This window comes from Otolemur garnettii, unplaced genomic scaffold (genome assembly GCF_000181295.1).
Source record: "Otolemur garnettii isolate 467f Iridium unplaced genomic scaffold, OtoGar3 scaffold00032, whole genome shotgun sequence".
Taxonomy (NCBI): domain Eukaryota; kingdom Metazoa; phylum Chordata; class Mammalia; order Primates; family Galagidae; genus Otolemur; species Otolemur garnettii.
In genome coordinates, this window is record NW_003852427.1 from 12,786,674 (window position 1) to 12,797,929 (window position 11,256).

The 11,256-nt window shown below is 39.9% G+C and overlaps 1 protein-coding gene across 1 annotated transcript in view; it reads right to left on the reverse strand.

Annotated features, from left to right (window-relative positions):
* Positions 1–122: 122 nt before the first annotated feature.
* SLC9A9 (solute carrier family 9 member A9) overlaps positions 123–11,256 on the reverse strand; it is a 574,234-nt gene continuing 563,100 nt past the window's right edge. The window contains exons 17-18 of the mRNA XM_023512997.1: positions 1,662–1,767; positions 123–656 (exon numbers count right to left, since the gene is read on the reverse strand). Coding sequence (XP_023368765.1) covers positions 429–656; positions 1,662–1,767 — 334 coding nt within the window. The 3' untranslated portion in view covers positions 123–428. The remainder of the gene's footprint in view (positions 657–1,661; positions 1,768–11,256) is intronic.

Genomic DNA, 11,256 nt, shown 5'->3' on the forward strand with positions numbered 1-11,256 from the left:
TAGTAAGTAACTGGATGTTCCCTTCAGTTTAGGAGCAAATGCTTACTCTCAGGAACTCTTATTTTAAACTCTTTTCTTAATAAAGTGAAGAGCCTAGAAAGCATCACATGAAGCAGGAGCCCCCTCCTGGCCCAGCACTCTGTCTCACCCTTCCTGCAGCGGGGCTCCTGACTGTCCCACCCATGCCCCAGTCAATCCAGTAACAGAAATGTCTGCTGTCAAAAATTAAACTCAGTTGCATAATATTAAGGGGTGATAATTCTCATTTCTTCAGGCACCAGAGGATATATGTGATAAGGCTTTGATTCTCTCCAATTCAGGCTCTTAATACATTTCCAGTCTCTCCCCTACACTGCCTCATCAGCTTGGCTTATACTCCTCAGTGAGCCCTGCATTACTTGTGATTACATTTGCACTCTTTGTGCCAATTAATTCGACTGGGATTGACCCGCAGTTTGCTCAAGCTTGAGTTCATAGCCTCCTAGGCCAAGGTCGCCCTCATAAATGTTTTCCTTGCTTGGAGCCTGGGGTGAAGCTTTCTGGTCCGGACCCAGCCTTGGAGGGGGACTGTGGGGGGACGAGGCTTGCTCCTGATAATTCATGGCCAGCTCGTCCTGGTTGACAATGCATTCCACATCATCCTCTTTTAGCTGTTCCTAGTTTTCAGAAAGAGAGGGAGAGGTCATTTCATGATAAAGGCAGAAAATAATAGCAGTCCTACAGTATAAGCAAATGGGATGTTTTCCTTTTTGTAACTACTCTGTCTTGCCTTGGCTGATATTTTCTTGAGTCAACACTGAAGACTTGACACTACACATAGCCATAGGGGTCTCTACGACTAAGGTAAGAAGCGCTGGGCAGCGCATGCTAGAAATGGTGAGAAGTTACCGTGGTGGAAAATGCCAGAAACTGACTGGCCAATAGTACTTTTCCTCATACAGAGGTTCCCTTGAAATAAAAAATTAAGATCATTCTTCTTCTATTTGCTCTGGGAAGGCCACCCTAAACATGGACCCTGGCTAGGTGACCTTAAGGCAGTGGCAGAGGTCCCCAGCCTTAGCCTACACCAGCAGCCTGTGGATGGCCTGTTAAAACACAGCTGTCCAAGCTCAGTTCTCAAGTGGGGCCTGAGCAGGTGCGTTTCTAATCTGTTGCCAGGTCATGTGCGGCGGCTGGTCTGCCCTTGGCTGCTGGGCCCTGAACATGTCTGACATGATTTTTCTATGTTTCTGTTAGGGGATGGACAACCTCTAAGAGGAAGTCTAACTCTCAGTTACTGCTCTTTTCCAATTCCCTGACACTCTGATTTGTTGGTAAGAATTCTAATCGCTTCTCAGCATTTTTTTTTTTTTTTGTTCCATTCCCTTGAGCCGTAAAACATAGGCCTAATATTCAAAACCTCAAAACACAGCAGTTTGTGAGGACACATTACTCCTTCCACATGTTCTAAGGTCATTTTATGGTTAAAAATGTTTAACAATAAAAAATCACATCTTTAAAAGAATAAGCCAACATCAGCAACATCTGACAAGGGAAGAGAAATGCTTCTTGGCACAGTGAATTTTTAAAATGCTTCCTCCTCAAGCCGGGGAGTAATAGGCTTGAGGTGCCTGGGCTCATCAATATTCACCCAGCCTGTCCCACGTGGGATATTTACTCACCCCATAGGCCTGAGGACTGGTGAGCAGCCTGGAAATCGGACCACACCATTCAGGTAACGTTGTGGTCAGTGGAGGGCCAGCGTGTGTTAAAATCGGTTTCAGATATCTGGGAGGCCTGTTAAGGAATACTTGTCAAAAGGGAGTTAGGATTTAGGAATTTCACACCGCACAACCTTTGCATGCGGTAAAAGAGACAGTTATGTTCACCTTTAAATCCCCTGCCCTTTCGTTTAGGAAGCAATTTGCTGTGCCAAAATTGCTGTTTGTAATCTTTGCTGCACATGCCACACACACGTTCCTGGCCCTCCTGATTTAGCCTTTAATCATGAAGAAATGGTGAATGGACCACGCCGTGTCAGGTGTAAATGTGCTCTTCCCATTCCCCACTCAATGTCTCATCTGTTTAGAGAATGCATTCTTAAGAATTACCTTAAACAATAGCATAAAAGATTGTTTTTTTCCCCAAAGCTGCACATACAGCTTAAGCCACCAGTAATTTTCACAAAGAAGAGGTATTTCATAAAATGTTCAGTTAGTTTAGAGCTGGGTGGTGAACACAGATTGTTTTCCAAAATACCTTATTTTCACTATTCAACACAGTCACTTTATACTTCATACTTCAATGCATTTCCATACAAAATTATGTAAATAAGCTGGTGCCAGGTTTATTCTATTGTCTAGCACCTGTCTTTCTCATCTCTTCCTTCCAAAGTGCTCTAACAAGTTAAAAGAAAAACCTGTTCATCTAAAGCCATTATGTTTCCCTCCAATCTATCAATAATGAAATCCCCAGAGGCTGACTCAGGTTGCCAGTTTTGGGGTTTTTTTTTGGGGTTCAAAAAGAAACAGAGAGGAATTATTTCACCATTCCATCCAAAATGACTTTTAAGCTTTATATTATTTCCTCTGCTGGAGAATAGTTCACCTCATCAAACTTCTGAGAAGCCATAGTAGATAGAGAAGGGGGGTAAATGGAAAGCAGTTAGCACTGGTTGGCCTGTGAAGATCCGCAGCTGCCCCCAAAGACTCGGGGTGTGAGATTGTGGGGAGGCCTCTAATGGAGCGGGCCCATAACTGGACAGCACCCATGTCATCCCTGTGACACCCTGAGTGTATGGCACAGGGGAGGATGCAGCCCAGGGGAGTCCAGGAGTCTTGTTGCTCCTGGCTGGAGCCATTAAGCAGCAAAGCAGAGGGGTGTGCATGAACATAGCCTAGTTATGACAGTAGGAGGGTGACTGGGGAGGGTCTGCAGTTCCAACTGCACATGGAAAGCTTGGCTCTTCCTTTCAGATGGGCAGCCGTTGTGCCCAGACAGGGACCAGGGGAGATATTAAAGCTCAGGACTTGGCATTTCCTGTAACATCTTGTAAGTTTATGTACTCATCTGAAAAGCGCTTGATCTTCCATTCATTTTCATTAGAATGTTATTTCCTTCATTTTATGGATGAAGGAATTGAGTCCTAGAGATACGATTTTAAGCATTCCTTGGCTATTTGAGCCTACCAATATCACCCTTAGAAGATAATTTATCAAGACAGAATCATACATTGCATCTAGCTGGGTTTTCTAGCGAGTAAATACACAGATCTTATCCTTGTTGGTGAACTGTGGACTCTTTCAGACAAGTGATCTCGTTAGAGTTTCTGGTAGACATAGGTCAATGAAGGTGCTTCTTAAGGTGGTGAGGTAGATAAGATATATGTACAACTGGAGAAAATCCAGGAAAATCCAGCTAATTTTATTTCTGGATGGAAAAACCACAAGTCACAGCAAGTAAGCACCATGAGATATCATGTTAAAAAAAATGTTTGTCAAACCTCAAGAGTTTGAGAGAGGCCTGGGTAACTTCCACTGAGCTTCTCAATATGCTAAAAATGCCAAAATGTTACACAGTTCTAAACTTGCGTTTTACCTTTACAATGAACTTTTTTTTTTTTTTTTTCAGCCAGAGGAGTTATGTGTTTATATCTATGGACAGTACTTTTTACCTGTGATTTTGCTTTTCATGGTTTTTAGTTATCAAGTCAACTGCAACCTGACAATATTAAATGAAAAATTCCAGAAATAATTCATAATTTATAAATTGTGTGCTATTCTGAGTAGTGTGATAAAAGCTTACGTTATCCCCTCTGTCCCTCCTAGGATGTGAGTCTCCCTTTCTTCAGAGTCTCCCTGCTGTAGATGCCATCTGCCCCTTAGTCACCTGAAGCCATCTTGGTTAGCAGATTAAGAAGACATAGAATATACAGAGTTTGGTGCTATCTGAGGTTCCAGGCACCCACTGGGGGTCTTCAAACATAGCCTTTGTGGAGAAGGGGGAACTACAGTATAACGCTATCGGAGCAAACACTAAACGTGTAGTTTTTGTGAATCTCAGCACTAAACCAAACCCTTGGCCTCCTCTGAATAGGCTCTCAGACGGGCTTGGAAGATGTGTTCATAAATGCCAGCTCTGACACTTCACTGGCCCTGTAACCTGCAGTCTGGTCATTTACCCTCTCAGCCTCAAGCTTTGTTGTGAATATTGAATGAAATAGCATATGTAGAAGTGGTGTTAAACTTTGACATGCTAATCAAATGCTACTTATTTTATCTTTAAAATTTATTTTTCTTTTAAGACTTTCTAGAGAAACTGGTGTTTCAGTCATGATTCAACTTACGATGGGGAAATGATTCAAATGACGGAGGTGGAGACAAGTACATGGCACACAGGGATTGGCGGTAGCATTGAGACTTGCAGGCTATTAAGTGTATGGAAGGGTTAGGCCAGTTCTAGGCTCCAAACAGATACTTTTGTTACAAAATGTATGGGGGGGGGGCTAGGATGAGGTGGGCAGTAGAACTTGCTGATGTTAAGATTCTTCTGGGGAGCACATGATGCCATTTTTCCTGTGTTGACTTCTCAGCAGCTGGGAGTCAGAGAAATGAGGCACAGGTTCTCTGGCCAGGAATGGGCCACACAAAGCACCATCCATCACCACAGAAGGTGGGAGGCAGAGCCTGTGTTCTCCAACATCTTGGTTTGCCCAGGGCAAACTATGTGCTCAATGGATGTTTGTTGTATTTACTGTATAGGAAAATAGGGCTGGGATCAGGGATAGAAGTAGATTCTGAATAACCATGCCAAGAAGAATAAAGGGGCCAGATTACAGCCAATAAATGAGTTTTTTTCTGAGCATAAAAGGCTAAAGAGAGGTCCAGTTGAAGATGGACCACTTGGGCCTGGGTTATTAGACAAAGAACACAAGAAGGTGGCTAAAAATAGCTTTTGTGTTTTATTCACTCCCCCATTCCTTTGTTCCTTTGTACACTCACATGTTTTTGTTTTGAGTGACAACTTAGTGAGCTACAGACACAAAGCACCCATACCAGGAAAGTAACAATTACATTATCGAATGGAAAACTCCCTTTTTCTCCATACTGGTTTCCTTAAGGGCAAGGCTATCTTCTTTAGCTGGATGCAGTGCTTGGCCCTTTTAGATGCTCAAGAAAGAGTTGTTGAATTAATGACAACAGGCTCAGAGAGGGTAAACAAATTGCTCGATGGAACCCATCAATTCAGAGCTGGGCCTGAAACCAGAGACTACTCTTCTAGCACACTGAGCTGTCTTCTTTCTGTTATAGGCGCACTGAGTCATGGAACTTGCCTAATTGGATAACTGATTTGGAATCAGGGAATCAGTGACTTTCTGAGCTCTTCATTGTTGAGCAATGACTGGAAAGTAGCTGGATCTTCAAGGTTATCTGAATTATTAAAAAGTAAGAAAACTCTTTTGATCTAAAAGAAAAAAAAACTGCAGATTTTGCAAAATGTGTTATTTTTCTCATCAAGTTCTGTTATATGTTTGGGGAAGGAGATTCCCCATTGGTATTTTTAGTATGACTAGTTTTGCTTCTCTAATAAGCTAGAAATGCATTGAAACAAAATGTTAAGCTCTTGGGGGAAAAAAAAAACCCAATGACTTTTCTTTTCTATAAAGGGCATACGTTTGGAAATAGCAGTTTGGTTCAGGAGCTGTAAGTAAAAGCTGGAACTCTACCCAAAATTTAACATGTGTGAAATGGAAAAGACAATTAGCAAATGTATTTTTCTCTTTTGGTTTGAGCTATCAGCAGGTTCAGAGCTAAATATAGTGCTTAACTGAACTAACATCCAAAATACCTGGTAACATTGATTTTTCTCCTGTTAGTTGTTTTGATTATTTGAAATGTCATGTTTTGTCCATTGTAAGTTGCCAAAACCAGTGGGTGCATAGCTTGCTCAAGCCTGTGCTTTGTGTGAAGGAGTTTTGGTGAGAGGCAAACCCCCCAAGTACAGTTTCAGTTTCATAAATGAACACCTGCCCCCATGAGGGGACTAAACTCCATGGGCTGAATGTTTGTGCCTTCTTTACCCCCACACTTATATTTTGAAGCCCTAGCCCCCAATGTAATGATATTTGGAAATGGGACTTTTGGGAGGCAATTAACATTAGATGAGGTCATCAGGATGGGGTCCTTACAAATTAGGTTAGTGCCCTTATAAAAAGAGACATCAAGGCCCCATGTTTATGTTTTCCTTCCTTTCCCCACTACCCTACTTTGCACAAAGAAGAGGTCATGTGAGGGTGACTATCTGTAAGCCAGGAAGAGAGCCCTCACCAAAACTTGACAACACTGGTGCTGAATTCTCTGACTTTCAGCCTCTAGAACTTTGAGAAAATAAATTTCTGTTGTTTAAGTGACCCAGTCTAGGGTATTTTGTTATGGCAACCCAAGAAAACTAAGATATCTCTTTTCTTTGGCCCTCTTTAAGTCTTTGGTTTGAGAGTCCTGTGGAGCTGTGTTATATCCTGGCTTTCTCTAAACTTGTGTTATCATAAAAACCATGTAGGACATTTGTTAAAAGTTCAGATTTTAAAATACTCCCCTGGAGATTCTAATTTAGCAGATATGGGAAGTGGCCTGGGAAGTGACTGTATTTTTAGCAAGCACCCCAGGCAACTGGTCAGGTAAGTTTGGAACACAGTGGTCTTTCTTGGAGTTTTGCTCTCTCTGTAAGAGTCAAGTCTTAAACAGGCAGATGAAAGAACATGGTCTCTTTTGTCCATAAATTCATCATTTTTAGGCTGAGGATAGATATAAGCTGCTTTGTCCCCAAACTCAGACCTATGTATGGCCTCTGCCAATTGTTCCATCTTGTTTAAGGAATGGGATAGATACTTGGCTCAGAAAGATGAATACTTGATGTTATATCTGGCAGTGGAGTAATGAAATATAATGTCCCAGCTTGTAGAGGAAGACTTTGTACTTATTGAGAGCATTCACATGTGTTTATATGTATAGATTTGATAAATAGTGTTGTTGTAAGGATTAATTCTTGTCAATGTGCAGCTGTATGAAGAAGGCAAGCACATTTTATTTCTGTAAGATACTCTTCACCCCACACTTTCATTTATAAAGCATTTCCCTATGTCTTACTTCCCCATTACACCTAGTTGGGTACTATAGTTATAGAAGAAGAAACATGTAAACAAGTGGCTTTTCAATTCCTTTCTAAGCTATTCTTACCTCTATTTCCAGAGGACTTTTTTAGTTTCCAGTGCCAGCTTACTACTAGAGATATCCAATGATTAGTGCCAGGTGAATGTGAAGGATAAGTGCTCCTGGATTGGACAATAGTTCTGCTCTCCCATCACATACGTTCCCTCAGAACACCCAGGTCCTACTAGATGTTGACTTGCTAAGGCTCCATGCTGTTATTTACATAGTACCCAGGAAGAGAGCTAGCAGGTGACACCCCAAATTGTATACACCCCATCGCTCTTTGATTCTAATATACAAATCATATAACTTGTGTTTTGTTTCTCAGAAAATGTAGCCTAATAAGTTGTATTCTTCATCTTCCATTTGGATAAGTCAGATTCTGTGATTGGATACTCAATGTCTTACCTTCTTGGTTAGGTTATGTGATGGGGCATTCTGCCATTTGGAGTTTAGGTCAGAGGAAGAATCTACCTTCTTTAAGCTCTTCCTTCCCTCTTTTCTCTCTGCTCAGGTAACTCAGGGAGAAATTTCCATTCTGTTCTGAGTGCTTATAGAGACTATGTCTGAGTATAGGATCTCATCTTTGTAGCAGCCACACTGTTTTCAGAAAAAGCTGTCAAGATGGCACCTTTTCCCAGACTGTCCCTGTAGCTCTGATTTTATAACGAGGAAAAGCAGAAAAACGCTAGTTTATTCACATAAATATGTGAACATATGCTCCTTTGGTTGACGTTCCTAACCTCTGTTGTCTTAAAGGAACTGGCTCTAGACAACTGAAGTGGCATAAAGAAAGCCAGTGCCAGAATAAACACTCATGTGTACGTTTGGTGCCTGAAGGACGCCAGCAAAAAGGGACTGTGACATTACTCTCCTTAGCCTGGTCTCTGAACTCTGCTGTTCACATGTCCACTTGGAGAATGGCTGTCCCTTCAAGGCCAGGCTTTGTGTCCCTCCTGGCAGCCTTCTGGGACCTGCCATACTCAATTGCTTCAGCTCTATAGAAACATGTACATACTTTCCTGAGAGTATTTATCACATTTTCTTGAAACTGGTTGTTTACATTTCCACCTCTCTATAGACTCTGAGCCTCTTGAGGGAAAGAACTTGATTATACTTTACAAAATTTTGTTATTATAAAAAAGAAAAACAAACAAGGATATGACAAACTTCACAAATCTAATGTATAACTTGACGAATCATTACAAGGCAAGGAAACCATACAGGGCCAGGAAATAGAACGTTGGGACCCCTCCACCCCAGTCCCTTTCCAGCTGTCTTGCCCTAATCACAGAGCCTAACTTTTCCCATAAGGAATTACTATCCTGCTTTTTATACTAATTTCTTCCTTGAGTTTATGATTTTATTACCTAAATATATATTCCTACATACCACAGTTTGGTCTTATCCACTCAAGAAAGGTCTTTTAATGTATAGGCTCCTCCTCTACCCTTTTAATTTCTGTACAATTTATCTGCTGAAGCACCCAGGCTGTTTTACCTGCTGAGTTTTCCATAGTCTGCATTTTGATGAATGCAAACTCATGTGCAGCTCAGCATGTTCCACTGCCCTTGGTATTTCCTGCAAATTTCCAGCTGGATCCAGAGATTGGATCAGGTCCAGGTTCTATTCTCTCTCTCGAAAGACTAAAGAAGGCACATCATATCTGGTTGCCTGTCTTTGTGTGATCTTAGCAGCCTCTGCTATGTAATACAGCTATTTGTTCACTGAGGATTGCAAAATAGTGAAATTCTATCTTTTATTAGGTTGAATGCTTTTATAAAGAGGCACTTCTCATTTATTCTACGGGGTATTCAGTGATACAGTTGATATAGGAAAGGCATGATAAACATTTGATTCATTTCATGTGTTTGATTTCAAAACAATGATTTGTTCCTTATTTTTTTTATCTGTACAAATTTATGGGGTACATATGAAATTTTGTTATATGTACATAATACACAGTAAGCAACTCTGAGTATTGAGGGTGTCCATCTCCCAAGTATTAATACAATGTTTTTGTTTATGACAGTCGCCCTACCCTGCCATTAAACGTTGACTTTATTCCTTCTGTTTATACCCTTAAACTCATTTCCTTCCCTCTTCCCCCCACTCCATCTCTCCAAGATTCTGCTCTCCATCTTTCCTCTCCAGGTGATTAGATTTTTTTTGCTCCCACATAGGAGTAAGAACATGCAATATTTGTCTTTCTGTGCCTGGCTTCAGTTAACATAATGACCTTGAATTCCATCCTTGTAGCTGCAAATGGTGTGATGTCATTCTTTTAATGGCAGAATAGTATTCTATTGTGTATATATACACCACATTTTCTTTACCCATCTGACCCTTGATGGACACTTAGGCTGATTCCATATTTTCATTATTGTAAATAGTGCTGTAAGGAACATGCAAACATAAGTATCTCTTTGGTGTATTGATTTCTATTCTTTTGGGTAGATACCCAGTAGAGGGATTTGTTGGATCAAATAGTTCTAGTTTTAGTTTTCTGAGAAATCTCCACAGTGGTTATGTTAATTTACATTCCCATCAACAATGTATGAACATTTCCTTTTCTCTGCATCCTCACCAACATCTGTTATTTTTGTCTTTTTAATAATAGCCATTCTGACTAGAGTACAATGACATCTTATTGTGGTTTTGATTTGTATTTCTGTGATTAGTGATGTTGAGAATTTTCTCCATATACCTGTTGGCTATTTGTTTTGTCTTTTGGGAAACGTCTATTCATGTCCTTTGCCCACTTTTTAAATTGGATTATTTGTTTCTTTTCCTGTTGAGTCCCTTGGATATTTTGGATATTTATTAGTCCCCTGTTGAATAAATAGTTTGCAAATATTTTCTCCTATCCAACATGTTCTCTCTTTACTCTGATGGTCTTTTGCTGCACGGAAGCTTTTCATTTTAAGTCCTATTTGTCTATTTTTGTTTTTGTTGCCTGTGTTTTTGAGGTTTTAGTCACAAATTCTTTGAAATTAGACCCTACCTTTCTCCATATATAAAAATTAACTCATTCTTCATGTGGCTATCCAATTTTCTAGGCATCTTTTTTTGAAGAGGGTATCCTTTCCCCAGTATAAGTTCTTACACCTTTGTCAAAGATGAGTTGGCTACAAATGTGTGGCTGTAATGCTAAGTTCTCTACTCTGTTCCATTGGTCTATGTGTCTATTTTTATACCAATACCACATTTTTTTGTTTGCTCTCTCCTTGTAATATCTTCTTGCTCAAGATTGCTTTGGCTATTTGCACAGTATATCTTTTTTCTGCACAGTATAAACTTTAGGATTGTGTTTTATTTTCTAATTCTGTGGAGAATGCTGTTGGTATTTTGACATGGAATGTGGAACCTATAGATTGCTTTGAGCAATATTGTCAATTTGACAATCTTAATTTTTTTTTAAGTTCTATGAGCAAAGAATGTTTTCCCATTTGTGTTGCCTTCAGTTTCTTTCATCAGTGTTTTGTAGTTTTCCTTGTAGAGATCTTTCACCTCCTTGGTTAAATTGATTTGTAGGTATTTTATTTATTTTTTTGTAGCTATTGTAAAAGAGATTACCTTCTTGATTATTTTCTTGTATACCTTATTATTGGTGTATAGAACTGATACTCATTTTTGCACATTGATTTGGTAACCTGTAACTTTACTGAATTCATTTATCAAATCTAAGAGGGTTTTTCTTTTCTTTTTTCTTTTTGTGTGGAATCTTTAGTTTTTTCTGGGGATAAGGTCATATTGTCAGCAAAGATGAATAGTTTGACTTCCTCGTTTCTACTTTTGATGACTTCTACCTCTTTCTCTTGTCTGAGTGCTCTAGCTAGGACTTTGAGTGCAAGGTTGGATAGGGTACCAAAAGTGGGCATCCCTGTCTTACTGCAGTTTTTAGAGATGAGGCTTTCAACTTTTCCCTATTCAGTATAATGTTATCTGTGGGTTTGTCATACATGACCTATATTATTTTGAGGTATGTTCTTTCTATGCCTAGTTTGTTGAGTGTTTTTATCATGAAGAGATGTTAAATTTTTTTTTTTTTTTTTTTTGGAGACAGAAC